Here is a 22,554-nt window from a genome sequence, read left to right on the forward strand (position 1 = left end):
TGACTCATTGGAAAAGACCCTGATGCTGGGAAAGATAGAAGGCAGGAGGAGAACGGGATGACAGAGGTTGAGATGGTTGGATGGCACTACTGACTCAATAGACATGAGTTTGAGTAAACTCTGGGAGTTGGTGATGGATAGGGAGGCCTGGGGTGCTGCAGTCCATGGTGTTGCAAAGAGTCAGATATGACTGAGCTGCTGAACTTAACTGAAGGTCAAAGGAGAGTATGTAAGAGTAAATCAAGGAAAACCACTCTGAGAACTTAAGCTTCTGTGATTTTCCTCCATTTAGCTTGAGACAGTGATGCGATCTAACCAGTGGTGGGATGTAGCCAGCTCACAGTGGCTCTTGTAAATACAACACTAAAATCTGAAGACCTTTGAGTACCCATTGTTAAACAGAACCATTATTAAAACAAATTATATATACATGTAAACTTAAGTAAATTGTATTTCTAAAAAGATAATAAACACTCAAACCTCAGTTCTGAGTAATAATTTTATTGCATTTTATGCTCTTGATGGTCTTCCCAGATGGTGCTAGTGCAGGAGACATAAGAGACGCAGGTTCAATCCCTGAGCCAGGAAGATCCCCTGGAAAAGGCCATGGCAACCCAGTCCAATATTCTTGCCTGGAGAATCCCATGGCAGAGGAGCCTGGAGGACTACAGTCCATGGGGTTGCACAGAGTCGGACACCACTGAACAACTTGGCACCCACGCACACACATGCTCTTGATATTATTTAGCTCTACTGCATCTGTAGGGGAAACACTATAGGATGCTGTGCTGCTCTGCGTCTCTGGCCACCTCCGTACTCTGTGACATCATGTTGCAGCTTGAAGTTGACCATAATGGGGATACTTACATCACGGGAATCAGCACGTGCTACATATCAAAGTTTTACTAACATTTTCACCATCTAGAATCCAATGTTGGGTTTCTTGAGGCCAATTTGGCAGGTTGTATTGTAAGAATTTACATATTTTTACAAGGTATTTTTGCCCCTGTGGTTGAATTTTTCCTCCCTTCAACAAACCCCATTTCTTCTATGTGATAAGAACAAGTTAGAGTATGCAAAACTTTTATATACACTTAAAGTCACTACATCTTTGGCCTTTTTGTTTTCTTTTCCTATCCTGAAATTCGAGGGTAAAGAACTTTGTTCATTTGGAAAAATTCTTTTTTGGCTGTTATTTTTTCTATGTTCTCTTGTCTCCTGCCATTTCCATTTTAATTGAAAGCTGGATTTTTGTTTGTGTGAGAAGGATTTTTGTTTTTTAAAATTTAAAAATTCTTGCTCATAAAGTCTTGTGTATACTTGGTGTTTCAAATCTACTTTTGTTACTACCCTGGCTGATAGACACAAAAGAAACATGACAAACGCCAGTAGTGAGATTCTGTGCCTAAGAGTTATAATCACATACTCCAGTGTGAATCCAGGCTCCCAAATCTTCAAAGAGTAAATTTTCTTTTGTCTCCAAATTCAATATTAAAAAACACTGATAGAAAATAATTCCCTTGCTCTTGAAGTAATATCTTTGGGAAACAAATCATGGGAGAACTTATCTCTGAATCAACTCTAGATGGAAAGTTTTTCTCCAACGTGATTCTGCATTTATGAACATGGAAATTTCTTAATGAATAACAAATGTACGTATTAACAAAACAGAAATAGAGTCACACATGTAGAAAACATAGTTGTCAGGAAGTAAAGGGGTGTTGTTGCCATTGCTGTTTAGTTGCTAAGTTTTAACAACAAATGCAAAGGGGTGGGCAAGGGATAAATTGGAAGATTGGGACTGACATACACACATTACTATATACATAGATAACTAATAAGGACAAGGAAAGCTACTCAATACTCTGTAATGACCGATATGGGAAGAGAATCTGAAAAAGAGTGAATACATGTATTTGTATAATGGATTCACTTTGCTGTGCAGTAGAAACTAGCACATCATTACACATTGGCTACCCTCCAATAGAAATTTTAAAAGAGAGGTGGGATTTGAAGTCTAGAATGTGGGGAAACATGTTTCTCTTGGCGGTCTTCTCTCCTCCCTTTACCCGCTTTGCTCTTGACCAGCCTGACTCCTCCTCACATTTCCACTCATCACCACCATTTCTGATGGCTCACAAGCCACTTTTCTTTGTGCTTTGCTGAACATCAGAAACATCTGGGATCGGGCCTACAGATTGTGATTCAGTATGTCTGGAATGAGACTATAGATGCCCTATATTGTTTGGAATTTCCACACTGTTGTTTAACTTTTTATCTTTCTTAATTACTTTCTCCCCACCAAGATTATAGAAAACTAGAAGGCATAGAGCATGGAATATTAAGCTTATACCTTCCATAGCACCTAGAACAGCATGCCCAGGAGGGTTTCATCAATCCTCCTTGACTGACAGTGTGAACAGATGGTGAACGAACCCATCCAATAGTTGGGTTATTCAATGGTTATCCCATATCCACCCATTTGATTATTGCTGTTGCTGTTCAGTCAGTAAGTCATGTCTGACTCTTTGCGATCTATGGACTGCAGCACACCAAGCTTCCCTGGCCTTCACTATCTCTTAGAGTTTGCTCAAACTTATGTCCTTTGAGTTGATGATGCTATTGAACTATCTCATCCTCTGTTGCCAGATTCTCCTCTTGCCTTCAATCTTTCCCAGCATCAGGGTCTTTTCCAATGAGTCAGCTCTTCACATCTGTGGCCAAAGTATTGCAGCATCAGCATCAGTCCTTCCAATGAATATTCAGGGTGAATTTCCTTTAAGAATGATTGGTTTGATCTCCTTGCTGTCCAAGGGACTCTTGAGATCTTCTCCAGCATTACAATTCAAAAGCGTTATTTCTTTAGCACTCAGACTTTTTTATGGCCCAACTTCCACATCCATACACGATTACTGGAAAAACTATAGCTTTGACTGTAAGGACTTTTGTCGGCAAAGTGATGTCTCTGCTTATAATATGCTGTCTAGGTTTGTCATAACTTTTCTTTCAAGGAGCGAGCATCTTTTAATTTCCTGGCTGCAGTCACCATCCACAGTGATTCTGAAGCCCAAGAAAATAAAATCTGTCACCCATTTGATAGCACCTTATAAAAAGTTTAATTCTTTCAATTATTGAATTGGACCTCCGCTCCTATCGATGAGATTAGGAAGTTCAGGAAGTTGTAAGAGAAGGCTGTAACATAAGATGAAGGCTGTTGTTCATGACAAGGGGCTGTGGACATGCTTTCACCTCTGCTACCTAATTCACTGATGCGAAAGGGCACCATCTGGGACCTGAACAGACTTAGTGGTAGGCAACAACCGGTAAACAAGGCAATTCATTGTTATTTATTTTAAATATTCTCCAAATGCAGCATTTCTTCCAGTTTCAGTAGAAAAAATTTTTTCTCATTTTTCCAAGATGCTCTGGAGCCCTTGGGAAATGTGAAACATTAGTTGTTATGCTGTGATTGGTGGGATTGGCACCGAAGGTACAGGAGTCCTCTGTCTGCAAGTCAAAAACCTGGCACAGGTAAGTATTTAATTTATGAAAAACAATCATGAGCAGAGTCCTTTTATTGATTTCATGTTCAACGTTGAATGCTTTCAGCCATGTTCTTTACATAACAATGATATTATTCTTACGTTAAAAACTTGTCTCTTCTTTTTTTGTGGCAATCTACTCCTGTAAGAGCCATCATTGCCATATTGTAGTAAAGTTAGGATTGAAAAAGCAGCTGGTTAATATCCACTGACGATATGTTGAACTTTTAACCTGCCCCAGGTAGCTACTAAACCTTAGAGAATGCCCTATCCTTCTGTCATTGCCATGTTATTAATTTTTTATATTTATTTTTATCTATATATTTACTTGGCTGCACTGGGTCTTAGTTGTGGCATGTGGGATCTTTTTTGTTTCTTTTTTTTTTTTTGCTTAGGCATGAGAACTCTTAGCTGCATCGTGTGTGACCTAATTCCTCGACCAGGGATCGAATCCAGGCCTCCTGCGTTAGGAGTGAGGAGTCTTAGCCACTGGGCCATCAGGGAATTCCCTGCCACAGCATTTAAACTGTGGTTTGCAGCCCACCAGTGCCTCAATTATGTACTACTGCACAATGATTGGCTTATGGCCATGGTACTAATAAAAAGAACAGAGTTGGGAACAAAGAGAATGGGGAATGAGGCTTTTGAGTTGAGTTGAATGGAGAGTGAGGGTGGCCAGGACCATCAAGAATTTCCCCGACTCCCACCTTCCCTGCTGCTTAATTCCTTCTCAAGAATTATTTTTAACTGCACATTCATTTTATAAAGCCTTTGTTTAAATACTCAACATCTCCCAGAAACAAAGCCGTGTGAGACAACAAAACCTAAATAATTATTGGTCAAACTTAAGTTTTAAAGAGGTCGCTCTTTCAAGTAACAATCACAGCACAGGGCACCATTTAGAATTGAAGAAAATATTTTTCTGACCAGTATGCATGTTTATTCTTGGGCTTCCCTGGTGGCTCAGTCAGTAAATCTGTCTGTAATGCGGAAGACCTGGGTTCAATCCCTGGGTTGGGAAGATCACCTGAAGAAGGGAATGGCAACCCACTCCAGTATCTGAAGGATCCCCATGGACAGAGGAGCCTGGTGGTCTACAGCCCGTGGGGTCACAAAGAGTTGGACATGACTGAGTGACTAAGCACGTGCATGTTTACCAGTGGGCAAAACCAAAAATAATGCAGCAAATCGTATCAGCTGAGAACTGTCAACTTTCTCCCCTGGGTTAGGAGGGCAGAAAATGTTTGCCTCCTTCTGGGTGGTGGGATAAACTGTTAGACTTCCAGGATCTAGTATGTTCTTTGACCAGCAAGTGAGGGGCAGTTTGCAGTAATGCTCTCCTCTCTGGCCATCAGCCTCTGAGACTGGAACAAGCAGAAACTGTGGAAGTACAGAAGTCTGGGCTCCAGCTGTGAGTAGACATGAAGCGACTTGTGTCAGGCTCTCCAGGATCTTTGGAAGTGTTAACTTTGATCTGGCAAAACCTCAGAATGTCCCTGAAGGTTGTTCTGGTCTGACTCTACTTGTGCTAAATAGTTATTGTTTAGAAAATCCCTCAGTTGGTATTGATTTCTTCCACATCCACTGGGTCTTCAACAGATAGATAAAGATGTAATTTTCCTTTCTTTTTTAACTTCTATATATTGTGGAAGTACTTTGTATACATCTTTTTTATTATTTATTTTTGGCTGCGCTGGTTCTTCTTTGCTGTATGTGGGCTTTCTCCAGTTGTGGTGAGCAAGGGCTCCTCTTTATTTATAGGCTTCTCATTGCAGTGGCTTCAGTGGCTCCCCTTGTTGTATAGCACAGACTCTAGGGCATTCGGGCTTCAGTAGTTGTGGTGCATAGGCTTAGTGGCTCTACAGCATGTGGGATCTTCCTGGACCAGGGATCAAACCCATGTCCACTGTACGGGCAGGTGCATTCATAACCACGGAACCATCAGGGAAGTCCTAAATTTTTTTCAAAGATTTATTTTATTGAAGTATAGTTGACTTACAATTTTGTGTTAATTTCTGCTGTACAGCAAAGTGATTCAGATATATATATATATATATTCTTTTTTCATACTTTTATTATGGTTTATCACAGGATATTGAATATAGTTCCCTGTGCTACACGGTAGGGTATTGATGTTTATCCATCCTATATATACTAGTTTGCATCTGCTAACCCCAAACTCCCAGTCTATCCCTCCCCCACCTCCTCCTCCCCACTGGCAACCACAGGTCTGTTCTCTCTGTCTGGGAGTCTGTTTCTGTTTCGTAGATAAGTTCACTTGGGTCATATTTTAGATCCCACATGTAAGGGACATATGGTATTTGTCTTCCTTAGAGAGGCAATTTTCACTCCATAGGTCTTCTACTGGAATAGCATGTCATGCCCAGAACTGATGGATGTCATCTAGGATAGTCATTCTCCCTTGGCCATAGGGTCATAGTGATTTTAGTCCTGCTTTATTAAAGAGTTATACTTCTTCATTGCAGTAGGATGTGATGCCCAAAGTAATCCTAGGGATAGATGGTTATCATTCAAATTGTGTGGGCTTGGGAATTCAGTAACACCCATGTTTCCCAACCCTTAGATAAAAAGTCATGGCCAAAAAAGCAGAATGGCAATGAGCAAATTGTTCACATCCAAGTGGTACCTGAAGCAGTGCTTGGCACATAGCTGGCAGTCAGCACTTCATAAATATTTGTTGAGTAAATGAATAAATAATGGTTTAACAACAACAGCAGAAAGACACTGTGCACTGGTCTTTTCTTTAGGTCACTTGTTCAAAGCTGGAGATGATTTTGCCCCCAGGGGACATTGGCAATGTCTGGAGTAATTTTTTGTTGTCACAACTGGGCTGAAGGCTTTTACTGGCATGTAGAACCCAGGAACGGGGAAGCCTGGTGGGCTGCCATCTATGGGGTCGCACAGAGTCGGACATGACTGAAGTGACTTAGCAACAGAGGGCAGGGGCCTGGGATGCTGATAAACATCCTGCATTGCCCAGGACCACTCCTCACAACAAAGAATTATCTGAATCAGAATATTAACAGTGCTGAGTTTGAGTTTGAATAATCCTGCCTTAGGTCTTTTTTTTAAAAAAAAAAAGGTTTCATAAAAACATTTTAAAAAATACCTTTAATTTTCCTCCTGTTTATTATAGAAACAAAATTATATAAGATTTGTAAGACTATAGAAACATTTTGAATCATAGAAAACATAAAAATCTGGAGCTACAATATTCTGTATTTTTAACTAGATTCAAAAGGATTTACCATTGGATTTTTCTATGGCACAATGAGCCAAATAAATTTTTGAGTAGTTAAAATAGGGGCAAGATTGCATAGATTTGGTAGGGTTTTTAATTTAGCTCCTCCCCCTGCCCCAGATCCTCCCCAAACAACAAGGTCACAACACAGTATCATTTAAATAAATAGCTCCTTCCACATGGAAAAAATTAATCTGCTTAGTATAAAAGATATTTTAAACCTTTAAAATGTACATAATCAATTAGTCATCTCTAGAAGTGTGGGATGCTATAGTCCAGACAAGCTAAAGCAGTGAGGAGTTTACAAATCAATGTACCTGACACTTTACTGAGAAGCTCGTCTAGCTGAGCCCAGGATGTGGTATCACCAGACAAGGAAGACTTAGGACAGTATCTCTTTCCCCTTCTAAGCTGACTATATTTTAATTTTTCTGGGCATATGGCTTGAATTATGTAACTGTACTCGCCATCATTTCATTAACTCCTGTCTACCAGGGAACTACTAGACACGGGTGAGTTAAATAGATGTGTTTAAATCTAAGTCACTGTCTGAAGGACTCAGGGACTCAGGATATGTAAACTATCTTCACCCAACATACCACGCACGCACACACACACAATGGAGTATCCTTTAGTCATAAAAAAGAAAGAAATCTTGCCTTTTGCAACACCAAGGATGGACCCTGAGAACATTATGCTAAGTGAGATAAGTCAGACAAAAAAAAATAGGGTATGATCCCACTTAACGTGGGAATCTTTTAAAAAAAGCCAAACGTATAGAAGTAGAGAACAATGGTTATCAGGATCTGTGGGTCAGGGAAATGGAGAGACGATGTTTAAGGTACAAACTTGCAATTAGTGCATGGATTAGTCCTGGAGATCTAATGTGCAACAGAAATTCTAGTCAACAACACTGTAGTATAGACCAAAGCTGTTGAGAGATTAGATCATAAAAGTTCTCAACATACATACACACAAGGTCATTATGAGAGGGGACAGAGGTATCAGCTAACCTTACTGTGATAAACATTTCACAGTATACAGGATCCAATCATCATGTTGTACACCTTAAGTTTATATAGTTCACATGCCAATAAGATCTCAATAAATCTGGAAAAATATCAACTTCATGTAGTGGGAAAGATGACCAGCTGTCCTTGGCTCAATTCCTCCACAGAAATTTCTTTTAAAATTTTAAACATTAAAGAAGTAAATTTTTAAAAAAAATTTTTAATTAATCTAAAAATTAAAAAATAAAAAATCTAATGGAAAAAATTTGAAAATTAAAACATTTTAAAAGTTAAAACATTTAAAAATCCTTTTAAAAAACGCTTCCCTCTGAGCTTTTGAGAAGAGGTTTCCTGTGAGTGGCACGTCAGTGCTCCAGGGTCTTCTTACCTGGAGAAATGTCTTGGCCCATAGCCGTGACCTGACTTTCAGGACGGCGCTTTCTCCTCCTCCTAGTCGTCCCACCACACAGGAGATTTGTAAGCACTCAATGTTTGTGCAATTCTGCAAAAAACAGCAGCAGCAGTGGTGAATTGGTATCTTTAAATCTCGGTAGAGAATCAACACTAGAGTCCGTCTATTTACATTCTGTTTCCTCAGAAGTCGTTGCTTACTCCATAAACTTTAAATAAAGAACAAATGCACTGAAACGATCAAGAAAAAACACGGTTTGGTAGGAAAGACGCATCCACATTGGTGGTACTATAGAGCTAAAACGGATCATAAAATACAATGTGAAATTTAAGCTCCGTTCTAAAGACTTCAAAACAATCTTTCCACAACAGCAATTGAACTGCTCCATTTCATTTTCTCAGAACTCAGGAAGATATTACTCAAAGACAGTCACAGCACCAGACCCTGAACTAAGCAAATCCTGAAACAGCTTCAGAGGAAGGCCCATGAGTCTGTATTATCTCAGAGACCCAGTGATATTAACCCATAGACAAGTATTTGTTCCATAACATTCTTCTGGCTAAATTACTTTCTAGTTATAAAGCAGAATCTTCTGTAAGTTCCAGCCACTAAGCTGGTATTTATTTTTAATAATTTTTATTGGAGTATAGTTGACTTACAATGTTGTGTTAGTTTCTGCTATACATTAAAGTGAATGGGGAATTGGTTCTTCTGTATAAGTTGTGTGCATGTTCAGAACAGTGGAGAGAAGGGTGTTTGGGAGTGGGGTGGGCAGATGGCAAGGAGGTAAAGAATGGTGGTAAAGAATAGTCCTATTTGTGCTAAGAAGTTTCCATTTGATTCAGAAGGTCCTGAGGAAGCCTGTGAAGCATTTTATTTTTTTTTTAATTTTATTTTTAAACTTTACATAATTGTATTAGTTTTGCCAAGTATCAAAATGAATCCACCACAGGTATACATGTGTTCCCCATCCTGAACCCTCCTCCCTCCTCCCTCCCCATACCCTCCCTCTGGGTCGTCCCAGTGCACTAGCCCCAAGCATCCAGTATCGTGCATCGAACCTGGACTGGCAACTCGTTTCTTATATGATATTTTACATGTTTCAATGTCATTCTCCCAAATCTTCCCACCCTCTCCCTCTCCCACAGAGTCCATAAGACTGTTCTATACATCAGTGTCTCTTTTGCTGTCTCGTGCACAGGGTTATTGTTACCATCTTTCTAAATTCCATATATATGCGTTAGTATACTGTATTGGTGTTTTTCCTTCTGGCTTACTTCACTCTGTATAATAGGCTCCAGTTTCATCCACCTCATTAGAACTGATTCAAATGCATTCTTTTTAATGGCTGAGTAATACTCCATTGTGTATACGTACCACAGCTTTCTTATCCATTCATCTGCTGATGGACATCTAGGTTGCTTCCATGTCCTGGCTATTATAAACAGTGCTGCGATGAACATTGGGGTACACGTGTCTCTTTTCCTTCTGGTTTCCTCAGTGTGTATGCCCAGCAGTGGGATTGCTGGATCATAAGGCAGTTCTATTTCCAGTTTTTTAAGGAATCTCCACACTGTTCTCCATAGTGGCTGTACTAGTTTGCATTCCCACCAACAGTGTAAGAGGGTTCCCTTTTCTCCACACCCTCTCCAGCATTTATTATTTGTAGACTTTTGGATCGCAGCCATTCTGACTGGTGTGAAATGGTACCTCATGGTGGTTTTGATTTGCATTTCTCTGATAATGAGTGATGTTGAGCATCTTTTCATGTGTTTGTTAGCCATCTGTATCTGTGAAGCATTTTAAACAAGGGGTCTGATCATGTGTGTATTTCAGGAGAGAGGTGGTAGGTGAGAAAGAATAGAAAGAGGAGGGTGGGATGCAGGGAGGTTGATAAAGGCCAAATAAGAGATGATGGGACCCTGATACAATGGGAATGGAGAGAAGAAGATGAATTTTAGGGAAGTTTAGGAGGTAGAATAGATCCATGGTAGCCAACTTAAGACTGGGACAAGGGAGAGAGAGAAATGGGAGAGCTCTTTGGGCTTGGTGATAGAGTGGATAGGTACTGGCTTTATTGAGATTGGGAATTCTAATGGTGGAGGGTGGGGGGTGGTTCATGGAGACAGAGAGTTGTGCACATATTGGGTCTGGTGTGTTGATCAGACATCAAGAAAGATGACACAATTTAGAGCAGCAGTCCCCAACCTTTTTGGCATCTGGGACCGGTTTCATGGAAGACAACTTTTCCATGGATGAAGGGTGTGTGTGTGTGTTTGTGTGTGTGTGTGTGTGTGTGTGGAGTGACAGTTTCTGGATGATTCAAGCACATTACATTTATTGTGCACTTTATTTCTATTATTATTACATCAGCTCCACCTCAGATCATCAGGCATTAGATCCTGGAGTTGGGGACCCCTGGTCTAGAGTATAGGCAGCCTGGGGGCTGAGATGGCAGGAGGCACTTAGGCATGAGTGGAGTTAGGGTCAGGCAAGAATTTCTCTGAAAGAGAAGACTCAATGGGAGAGAAGAGGAGGGGCTGAGGATGGAATCCTGAGGTAAAGGAACATTTGGGGATGGGAAGAAAAGTCTGTGCAAAAGGCTAAGAAGGGGCAGTCCAAAAAGTAGGAAGAGGACCAGGAGAGAATGTTTTGGGGATGGCAAGGGATGTGATGATTTCAAGAAGTGATCAAGAGTATCACACACCGAGTAGGGTTAGAAAGATAAGGTTTCTGTAAGCTGAGTAACAAAAGAGAGAAGAGAGCTTAGGGAGATGGGATGATAACTATTACACAAAACCAGCGGGGGCCAAGATGAGAAAGGCTAGGATGTTCTCAGGCGGAGGAGAAATTATACCTCCGTGTTAACAGATACAAAACTTTTCCTATGCAAATTGGAAATTATGATCCCAACACAGGATGCTGGCATTCTGCACTTTCAAATTCCTAATCAGAAATGGGATTCAGTAAGTTGTTTTTAACTAAACAAAAACTGTAGGAGGTCTTATTTAGCTTTTGATTTCAGAATAAACTTCGCATAATCACTCCCTATCCAGAACTGCTTTGACTCGAGGACATAGGGAGGTGGATGATTTGCAATTGTTGCACCAATAAGAGAGAAAGGGAATAAAACATGAGTTTCAGATAAGGAAATCAAAGATCACCTTGCTCTCATCTGTAAGTAATAATTTTCTATGATGTTCAGACATTAAAAATCGTCTTGAAATAAAAATCTTTAATGAGAAAAAATAGGAGGGAAAAATCTGACCCTACAGATTTTGACTTTACTGAGACTGGGTAAAGTCTTTTTACTGAGATTGGTCAAAATCTGACCCAACAGAAATGCATATAATTTTCAAAAGAATTTTAGTTTTTGATCTCTGTTGCCTTGGTGTACTCATGAGAAATATGCTAAAGTGGAAAATGTAAAATATATTCAAATTTCAATTTTCTAAATTGCTGATCCTCATAGTTTAGGACATTGCTTTGCCAGAGGGCTTTCTTATTGCTACTGAATATGAGAATTCTATAGCTGTCAATCCTTGTTTTCTTTCTTTAAAGATGAATTATTTATTAAATTTTAAATTGAGTTATAATTAGTATATATAATTGGGCTTCCCTGGTGGCTCAGAGAGTAAAGAATCTGCCTGCAATGCAGAAGACCTGGGCTTGATCCCTGGGTCAGGAAGATACCTTGGAGAAAGGAATGGCTACCCACTCTAGTATTCTTGCCTGGAGAATTCCATGGACAGAGGAACCTGGTGGGCTACAGTCCATGGGGTCACAAAGAATGGGACATGACTGAGCAACTAACACAATTGATATATACCATTATTACTTTCAGGGATACAATGTATTGATTTGATATTTGTATATATCGTGAAATGAGCACCACAGCCAGTCTAGTTAACATCCACCACCATGCATAGTCACACAGTTTTTTTTTCTTGTGATGAGAGCTTGTAAGAGCTACACTCTTAGCAACTTTCAAATATGCAGTGTGGTATTGTTAATTGTAGTCACCATGCTTACGTTACACCCTCATAACTTAAATCACTGTTTTCTGTTCTTTCATTCTTCCTGGAAGCTTTTTGAAAATAATCATACCATATTAATTCCATTACTTTATCCTACACTGAATAGCATATAGATTCCCTACTCTTATATTTTGAAAAACATTACAGTGACATAAAAATTTACAGAAAGTTGAGTCATATCTGCCAACTGCTATAGTTTTTTGCCATGTAATTGCAGGTGCTTCTTTTATAATAAAGGTTCCTCTCTTTATTTAACTGATTACATCAGACTCACTCCTTGCACTTTTGTGTCAATGGACATGAAACAAAAAGGTTTCATGTTTGAAACCTTTTATGTGGTTGGGATTAAAAAAAAGAATATCAGAGTATGTCCAAGACATACATTTTAACTAATTAAATGTTTATTGTCATTTCAGTGGGATCTGGGGGAGAAAATTAGGCAAATACAAGTGTTCAGACTGTTACCCTGACTTGAAAAATTCTGTTTTATACTGCTCTTTTTCTATATATTTGGTTACTTTCTGCCCTACCCATCCATATGTGTCTCAACTTCTGAAGTGTTAGATTATGTAGTTTTATCATCATTTGTCGCAGTGATCAAAGATTCTTGGGGCAGCGCCCTCATTATCTGTCAGGCCTGGCATATATTTTTAAAAAGCACATACATTTAGATCCCTGGTGGTCCAGTGGTTAAGATTCTACTTCTACTGCAGGGGGCATGGGTTCAATCTCTCATTTGTGAACTAAGATCCCACATGCTGTATGGCATAGCCAAAAAATGTTTAAAAATTAAAAATAAAAATTTTAAAACACATGTATCAAACAAAACAAAACAATATTTTAACCCTTTTAAAGCATACAGCTGGGCTTCCCAGGTGGCAGTAGTCGTAAAGAACTCGCCTGCCAATGCAGGAGACATTAGAAACACGGGTTCAGTCCCTGCGTTGGGAAGATCCCCTGGAGGAGGGCACAGCAATCCATTTCAGCATTCTTGCCTGGAGAAGCCCATAGACAGAGCAGCTTGGTGGGCTACAGTCCATGGGGTCAAAAAGAGTCAGACACAACTGAAGCATGCACGCACGCAAGCATACAGCTAATGGCATTAATATTCACCATAGGATGAGTGGGACAACTGAATTGAAAATGCTGAGCACAGAATTCCCTGGTAGTACAGTGGATAAGAATCTGCCTGCCAGTGCAGGGGACACTGGTTTGATCCCTGGTCCAGGAAGATTCCATATGCTGCAAAGCACCTAGGCCCGTGTGCTGCAACAAGAGAAGTCACAGCTATGAGAAGCTCATGTACCACAACCATGAGTGGCCTCTGCTTGCCGCAACTAGAGAAAGCCCAAGCAGCAACAAAGACTCAGTGCAGCCAAAAATCAATAATTTTTTTTTTTTTAAAGAAAGTGCTGTGTCATGAATGCCATCTACAGTTTTACAAAGGGCTGACTAAGCTCAGGCTAGCTCCACCATAGACCCCAATGCTTTGGGCCCAGAACATCTGCAAACACCATTCTTGACTCCTCTAGTGGAGCAGAGGACTGTGAGATCCAGGGATGGGGTGAGACACCTCAAGATCCACCGCGTGGGCAGTGTTTCTCCAGGCTCACTCCAGCTCTCACCAGCTCAGTATCTGGGGACCGGCTGATGACTGAATCTTTGTCTTCTTGAAATGTACAAAAGGTCGTGTTTTATGTTTCCATTATTACTTCTCCCATGTAGCCTCCAGGGCAGGTTCAGAAGAGTGAAAAAGTTATATTGCAAAAAAAAAAAAAAAAAGTCTCTTTTACGTCTGAAATAAATACTGCCAAAAAGTTGGTCATATCTGAGTTTGGGAGGTGACTGAAAAATGGTACTTAAAGTTGAAAATTGAAACCTCCTGCCTTTGGGAATGGCAACCCACTCCAGTGTTCTTGCCTGGAGAGTCCCAGGGATGGAGGAGCCTGGTGGGCTGCCATCTATGGGGTTGCACAGAGTCGGACACGACTGAAGCAACTTAGCAGCAACAGCAGCAGCAGCCTTTGGGAATTCTGTCCGGTCCAACCTCCCCTCTCAGATCTCCACGCTCTGAGACAACTCACCAGGATCTTTGCGGGGCTCTGTCTGTGAGGCTCCAATTGAGGCACGTCTCTCCTCCTGACCAGATGAGGGATGGTGGAGTTTCGCAAAAATGCACTCAGCTCAGGGGTGTCCTCCCGGGGGGCAGCCGGCTGCACAGAAAGCCAGAGATATTACACCAGATACAAGAACACTTGTTACCTTTTTCATTAGCCTTGAGCACCAGGCGATTTCTTTTATTGACTATGATTCACCTAAGAATTCAGACACATTCTCATTAATCAGCAGCATCCCCATCAGCAAGATGAACATTGGTCTTCCCTGGCATTCCAGGAAATGGCAAATCACTCCAGTAATCTTGCCTGGAAAATCCCACGGACAGAGGGGCCTGGCAGGCTACAGTCCATGGGGCCACGAAGAGTCAGACATGACTTAGCAACTTCTCTTTCTTTCCCTGGCGGTTCAGTGGTTAAGAGTCTGTGCTTCCACTGCAGGGGGCGAAGGTTCGATCCCTGGTCAGAGATCTAAGATCCCACATGCCATGTGGCAGCCAAAACAAAATAAACAAAAGGTGAACTACACTGGAGAGAAACAAGCCTCAACTTCGTCCAGTAATAGGAATTCCTAAAGCCTGGGGAATGCACTGCTGGAATGTTTATCTCGCAAGGGTAAAATTTTAAGTGGGAGTTATTTCCCTGTAAGGACAGAGAGAATGTGGAAGTGACTTTCTGAGTGTGAGCCGTCAGTTTCTCGTTACTTTCCTCTTGCTGTCAGGGAACTGAGGAGCATTCTGTATGGTGAGATGGATTCTGAGGTGGCAGAAAAGAGAGGTGCTGATGGTGGGAAAACAGCCGGATGTGGTCAAGGACCGACTTGGGCATGTCTGAGCCCCACACGCTGCAACTGTAAGAAGTATTCCCTCAGGAGAGAACCATATTCTGTTTTTTTGAAATTAATTTTTCTTGGAGTATAGTTGCTTTACAACATTGTGTTAGTTTCTATTGCACAGCAAAGAGAATCAACTATACGTATGTATGTATGTGTGTATATATATACACACACACACAATCCTTTTTAAGATTTCATTCCCATTTAGGTCACCACAGACCACTGAGTAGAGTTCCCTATGCTATACAGTAGGTTCTCATTAGTTATCTATTTTATGTGTTAGTTTCTCAGTCATGTCCAACTCTGTGCAACCCCATGGCTGAAGCCCAGCAGGCTCTTCTGTCCATGGGATTCTCCAGGCAAGAATGCTGGAGCGGGTTGCCATTCCCTTCTCATATACTATCAATAGCGTATGGGCTTCCCAGGTGGCTCAGTGGTAAAGAATCCACCTACCAGGCAGGAGACCCAGGTTCGATCCCTGGGTAGGGAAGATCCCCTGGAGAAGGAAATGGAAAACCACTCCAGTGTTCTTGTCTGGGAAATTCCATAGACAGAGGAGCCTGTCTGAGATACAGTCCACTGGGTCACAAAGAGTTGGACAGGACTTAGCAACTGAGCATGTGCACGATCAATAGTGTCTATATGTCAATCCCAATCTCCCAGTTCTTCCTACCCTTCTTCCCCCTCTGATGAACCATATTCTAATGAAAATGACTCTTCCCTAGCACCCCATGTGTACACTGTGTTGTAACAGAGCTTGTTTTCAGCCCTGAGTTTGTTTGGCAAGTCTTCTAGAACTTACAATGTTTTCTCAGGCTCCATGCCAGTCATATCTGCTCACCAAATAAACATTTTGAGAATCCCAATAAATCATAAATACTATCCCATTGAAATATTTTATTTTAGACTGACTGAGTATAAAGCCTGAATTTTTGGCTTCCTGCTACCCTTCCCCACCAGCACATCTGTTTCTACCTGGTCTCTTTTTGTAGTCACAGAAGCAATCCTAGTATGCTCATCTCTGTGGGAAGAATAAGATATTCCTACACTGCAGCTGAAATGATAGTGCTTAGTATATCCTAAGAACCTAGAAAAATCTCCTGGATAAACAGAAAGATAGAGTCCAGGCTTCTTAGTAAGACTGCTCAGCCATGTGTGTGCTGATCTCCACCTGTGCTCCAGTGTCCTTTTTCACCAAGAGCCCAGAGCATCCTGCTCCCCAGCAAGTAGAACCATGTCCCACTCCTGCCCTGCAGCAGGCTGATTCCCCAAGGCTGTCTGATGTTCCAGGTGATGGCTCTGTTCTCCATCAGCACCTGTCAAGCTGCAGAGTCATTGCCTGCCAACTGGTCTGAGTTGCCCCATGAGGAAAATGTCAAATGAAAAGCTTAGAATAATATATCTCAGCAAACATAAAAAAAGAAACCAAAACTCCAAACCAACCAATCAACCAAACAACAACAAAAAACCGGAAAGGAAGGAAACTGGCAGGGAAAAGTCAGAGGGGCGGATATCAGATGTAGGAGACAACCAAGGAGAAGTGTGATTCTATAGAAATCTAAGTAAAAGAAAGTTGCAAAAATAAGCGATGATTCCTTCTTTGCTATTCCTCCCAAGGAGAGGTGGACTCTAATCACCTCCCTTAATTCTCGGTTGGTCTCAGGGACTTGCTTGACCGAAAGAGTGTAGCAGACAGAAAAATAAATAAAAAATATGTGACTAAGAATGTAAATCCTGCAGAGGAATAAAGAAAGGTTAGGACTAAAAGGATTCATTGAATCTGTCACCTAAGAAATTATGGAATATGATCCAGCAACTCCATTTCTGGATAGATATACCTGAAGAAAACAAAAATGCTAACTAGAAAAGCTATCTGCATTCACGTTCACTGCAGCATTATATCCAATAGCCAAACCTGGAAGTAAGCTCTGTGTCCACAGATGAATGGACAAAGAGAGTGTGGTATACATATACAATGATATACAACGCAGTATTATTCGCTCATAAAAAAGGAGGGAACTCTGCCATTTGTGACAAAATGGATGGATCTTGAGGGCATTACGCTAACTGAAATAGATCAGAGAAAGACCTTATGATCTTACATACATGTGAAATCTTAAACAAACAACCCCTCCCCCCCTCCAAAATCTATGAAACAAACATATCTATACAGAGAATTGGAGAAGGAAATGGCAACCCATTCCAGTGTTCTTGCCTGGAGAATTCCAGGGACTGAGGAGTCTGTGGGCTGCTGTCTATGGGGTCGCACAGAGTCGGACATGACTGAAGCGACCTAGCAGCAGCAGCAGCATACAGAGAATAGATTGGTGGTTGCAAACTGGCGGGTACAAATTTCAGTTATAAAATAAGTAAGTTCTCGGATGTATAGATGGTGACCATAGGTAATAATACTGTATTGTATATTTGAAACTTGCTAAGAGAGTGGATCTAAAAGTTCTCATTCCAAGGAAAAAGAAACTTGTAACGATGTAAAGTTATGGATGTCAACTAGACATTGTGATCATTTTGCAATATATATAGATATTGAATACACTGTACATCTGAATCCAATAAAATGTTACATGTCAATTAAGTAAAGAACAATAACAACAACAACTTATGGAGGCCCTCTCCTGAGCAGAAGATTGGGAGAGATGGAAATTGAACCACAAAACTAAAGAATGAATGGATTTAGAGAAGTGGATAATTATTTCAAGAAGTATGAAATTAAATCTCAGTCTTCTTCTCATATGAACTAATGCCTAATGGTGAAGATGAGATACATCTTCATCCCCCACCAAATATGAAAGCAACAAAACAAAATAAAACATGAATATGCTTAGTAGCTGCTTGTAAGGAGACAAAAGATAGTAACAAAACTTTATGGGCATATAGAGGATACTGGCGGAGAAGGCAATGGCACCCCACTGAGTACTCTTGCCTGGAAAATCCCATGGACGGAGGAGCCTGGTAGGCTGCAGTCCATGGGGTCGCTAAGAGTCGGACACGACTGAGCAACTTCACTTTCACTTTTCACTTTCACGCATTGGAGAAGGAAATGGCAACCCACTCCAGTGTTCTTGCCTGGAGAATCCTAGGGACGGGGGAGCCTGGTGGATGGCCGTCTATGGGGTCGCACAGAGTTGGACATGACTGAAGCGACTTAGCAGAGGATACTGGTGAAAAAAGTTATGACCTTTATAGAAAAGATTATTGACAGCTTTTTAAAATGAGGGAGAGCTGCATAGTAATTTAGAAAGATACATGATCTTAGAGGAAAAGGCAGATTACAAAATCACATATAAGATTTTAAAAAATGAATGTTTACTTACATTGTGTATCAAAAATAGGACTATTTAGAATAGCCGTCTAATTGTTACCACCAGTGGTGGAGTTTTAATGATATTAAAGAAGTTTTGCTAATTACTTTTTAGGTATGACAATGGTATTATGGATTTCTAAAGAGTGTCCTTAATTATTGGCAACATACAACAAAATGTTTATGGGTGAAACAAAAACATAAACTAACAGATAAATAGAATATAGAACAGAAAATGGGCAACAACATTACTAGAAATCAAATATTTTCTTCTCTATGTTTTTGCATCTTGCCTGATACATTGCTTTGATGGGCATTTAGTATCTCTCAATATGAAAACCAAGAAGATTATAATAAGAGTAAAAGAGAAATAAGGAAGTAGGGATAGCAATACAATTTGGCTAACAAATGGAGGGAAAAACAATCCATTCTTGGAAGAGGATACAGAGGCAAGTTATTTGCTTTTAGTTTGTTTTGAAGACAGAGGAAATTTAAATAACTTTAATTTGCTCTGAGGAAGGAATGAGTAGAGAGGAAGAGGTTGCAGATATTGGAAACAGGGAATACTTGAGACAGCAAAGTTAAACTCAGAATTGGGAGAAGGACTCTCCTCTGGAAGTGCTGGAGAGGAGCTAAGGATGAGGGAGAGATGATTAGAAGTTGGCGGGGATGGGAAATGGGTCATTTGAAGACTGTCTTGCTTTAAGTCACTGGCTAATGGTGGTGATGCTTGAGAGATGGGATAGGAGGTACAGAGAATGTCGTGAAGGTTTGGAGAAGCCGATGAGGAGAATGAGAGGGAGTGGCCATCAGCTGGCCGAGCAGGCTCTGCAGATGCCGTTGCCCAGTGAGCATCAGGCACCATTCGTCTGTAACATGTCCACAGGCCAAGTGGTCGAGAAGCCAGAATCTGGGATCCAGCATGAGGGAGATGGTCAGGCCAGGAACTCAGAAAGCACAGAGGACAAGGGAGGTGGCGTAAAGGAGCTCGTAAAAGGATGTTGTAACCAACTCATCATAGATTCCAGGCTTGGCAGGAAAGTATAGCCAAAGGCAGTCTTGAGAGTGGGGTGAGTTAACTGACTCAGAGAAAGTTTTTGTATCAAGGAAGAAAAGGGCTAGTGGAGGAAGGAAGTGAGAAAAATAGAGAAATAGAAGACTGATTTATTAGAGTCTTGGATGCTGAACTGAATATTTCAGAGGTAAGAACTTAGAGGGGATGTTCAAAGCACTGGGCTAATGGGATGCATGGGAGTGAGCGTGAGGGTCAGCCATGTGGACTTTGCAGTATTTCAGGACAATGGCAGGTGGGTGATGCAGGGAGCTCAGTAGAGCTCAGGGAGACTCAGTAATGGAGAATCTGGTAGAGAAGTCTTTGCAGGGCTTTCCAGTTTCTGGGCTCTAATGCCTGAAGGTCTGAGGTGGAACTGATGTAATAATAATAGAAATAAAGTCCACAATAAATGTAATATGTTTGAATTATCCCCAAATCATCAGCCCATACCCTAGTCTGTGGAAAAATTATCTTCTACTAAACCGGACCCTGTTGCCAAAAAGGTTGGGGACCGCTGCTTTATAGTGTAAGATTAAAACTTGAGCTTAGACAGAAAATTCAGAATTGTGGAAATCTTTAAGGTTCCCTTATGTGTTTTCCATCATATGCTCAGGTGTTTGTGTGTGTGTGTGTGTGTGGTGTGTGCTACGTGTGTAGTTTTTGAGATTGAGCATGTGCAATTTCTTCTTTTTATAGGTCACTGGAAGGTATGTTAACCCTGTAGGTAACCAAACTATAGAGCAGAGGTGCTGGGAAGAACTAGTGAAATTTTTTTTTTTTTATTCTCAAAGTATAGCCTACTTTTGAGCTTCCCTGGTGGCTCAGACAATAAAGAATCTGTCTGCAATGCAGGAGACCTGGGTTTGATCCCTGGGTTGGGAAAGATATCCTTGAGAAGGGAATGGCAACCCACTTTAGTGGGAATTCTCCTTGCCTGGAGAATTCCATGGACTAGTGGAGCCTGATGGGCTACAGTCCATGGGGTCGCAGAGTTGGGCACAACTGAGCAACCGACACTTTCAGTCTACTATTATTGTTAGTAGTAGCAGCAGCGGCAGTAGTTGTAGTATAACAGCTGTAGTCAAACAACAGCCCAAAGAGAAGAAAGCCCTTCAACTTCCTATGTGTTTATACTGGATGCAGCTTGTGTACAGAAGAAGTCAGGACGCGTCCTATTGTGGTGCTCCCTGGTGTACCATTACTCACAAATATTTCTAAGTGGTTTCTCCATAAAACCCAGGACTTGCTCTGAGATACAGAATGAATGAATGTATCACACCACAGAGGCTGATAAAATGTATTTCTTCCTTTTAGTGGCAGTGTTTTACAAATAGAGGAACACTGCTCTCAAGTACCATCATCAAAGTCCAATGGCTCGCAACCCAGTTTTCTCAAATAGCATTCCAGAAATTATTTCAAAAGACAAAGCAAAACAAAAATACAACCCCCCAAACAAGGTAGAAGTTATCCAAGAAATGTAAACACCAGTTACAGGCTATTTTCCAGATGAACCTTTTTAGCCTGTTTCACCATGGATCACAAACCCACAGGTCAAGTTTTTCCTTAAGCTGAAACCCTTTGGGCCGAGGGAGGCTGGCCTCTTAGCACCCAGGTTAGGCAGACTTTCAAGTTCAGGGTAATGTTTGCTATGTGCTATGGGAAGCTAGTGGCAAACACTAACATATTTCTTTCGAACAAACATGAAAATCGCTTCTTTCTGCAATAAGGAAACAATTGTTAGTAAATAGGGTTCTCTCCCCATCTGTTAGTCAGATTCTGACCCCAACAGGGGTTTTCTATTTTCATAAATCTTCACAAACTCTTCACTGTGGCATAGGTTTAAATTGATGGATTAAAGGGATACTGTGTGGCTGGAACATTCAATATAGTTGGAAATGCAGCTCTGGAAGAAAAGAGTTGGGTGACATTAGATAAAAGCTCTGTGAATCCAAATAAACGCAGCACATAGTATTTTTTCAGCCTATTTGTCTTTGGATTTCAGGTATTTCTCATCCATAAAAGGCAGTTGCCTTTTTCTCACGTGACTCTGTGTCTGTAATTAAATTGAAACAGAGATGAGTCCAGGGGGTTGGTCCACCATGTCATTTTCTTTAAGACGTAAACGTTCAGGATTTGCTGGGAGAGAATAAAAGCCACAGTTGTCTTTTAACCTCCTGAACAGAGCGGCAAAGCAGAACTGAAAGAAGCAATTCACTCTCTTGGTGATTTTGAAGCTTAGCTGCTGCACATGTATTTTTAAAATTTTGAAATATAGATGAGAATTTGGAAACCATCTTAAAGAGAAGATAAGGCAAAGAGAAACAGACCCCAGAAAGTATATTGTCTTTGGTGGCTGAAAAATAGTAATGTTGTAAGTAAGACTACTACAAAGAGGTGGATGAAATTCCTGTATCAGAGGGAACAGGAGAGTGAGAGAAACACAGAGAAAAAAAGAAAGGAGGGAGGGAGGAGGAAAGAAAGAAAAAAAGGAGGAGGAAGGAGAAAGGGAGAGAGAGTTTGGTCTGAGAGCTGCTGACCTAGGAAGTAACAAGTATCCTGCATTCTGAATCAGCAAGCAGCAGTAAGTACTATAAATGGAGGCAGGGATGAAGGAAGAAAATTCTCTTAAGGATAAGACAAAACTATGCAAGTTTGCCAAGCCACTGTCTGCGGCCTGCTGATTTAAAAAAAAAAAAACAATTTGCCGGGCTATAATCCCTGATGAACAGTTTCTGTGTTTCTGCTTTCCATGTCTGCGCTATCTGGTTGTAATTTGGACTTCCTGCGGGAACAGTCTTGTTCAAGAGATCAGTTCTCAGTTGTAACTTTCTGCTTTCCACGGCTCCGAGGACAGTTCTTTACACCTTGGCTTTTTCTCTTGCTATCGGTCATCCTAGTCTAGTCCCTGTCAGATTACTTTCACCTCAGGATTTCCCTCTCTTGAACTTAGCCCCAGAAGATTCAATCAT

At 40.9% G+C, this 22,554-nt stretch overlaps 1 protein-coding gene across 1 annotated transcript in view; it reads right to left on the reverse strand.

The window, feature by feature from the left end:
* ITGA8 (integrin subunit alpha 8) overlaps nt 1-22,554 on the reverse strand; it is a 189,263-nt gene that overhangs the window by 15,975 nt on the left and 150,734 nt on the right. The window contains exons 26-27 of the mRNA XM_002692081.7: nt 14,348-14,476; nt 8,203-8,316 (exon numbers count right to left, since the gene is read on the reverse strand). Coding sequence (XP_002692127.1) covers nt 8,203-8,316; nt 14,348-14,476 — 243 coding nt within the window. The remainder of the gene's footprint in view (nt 1-8,202; nt 8,317-14,347; nt 14,477-22,554) is intronic.

The sequence above is a fragment of the Bos taurus genome, chromosome 13, assembly GCF_002263795.3.
Source record: "Bos taurus isolate L1 Dominette 01449 registration number 42190680 breed Hereford chromosome 13, ARS-UCD2.0, whole genome shotgun sequence".
NCBI classification, from domain to species: domain Eukaryota; kingdom Metazoa; phylum Chordata; class Mammalia; order Artiodactyla; family Bovidae; genus Bos; species Bos taurus.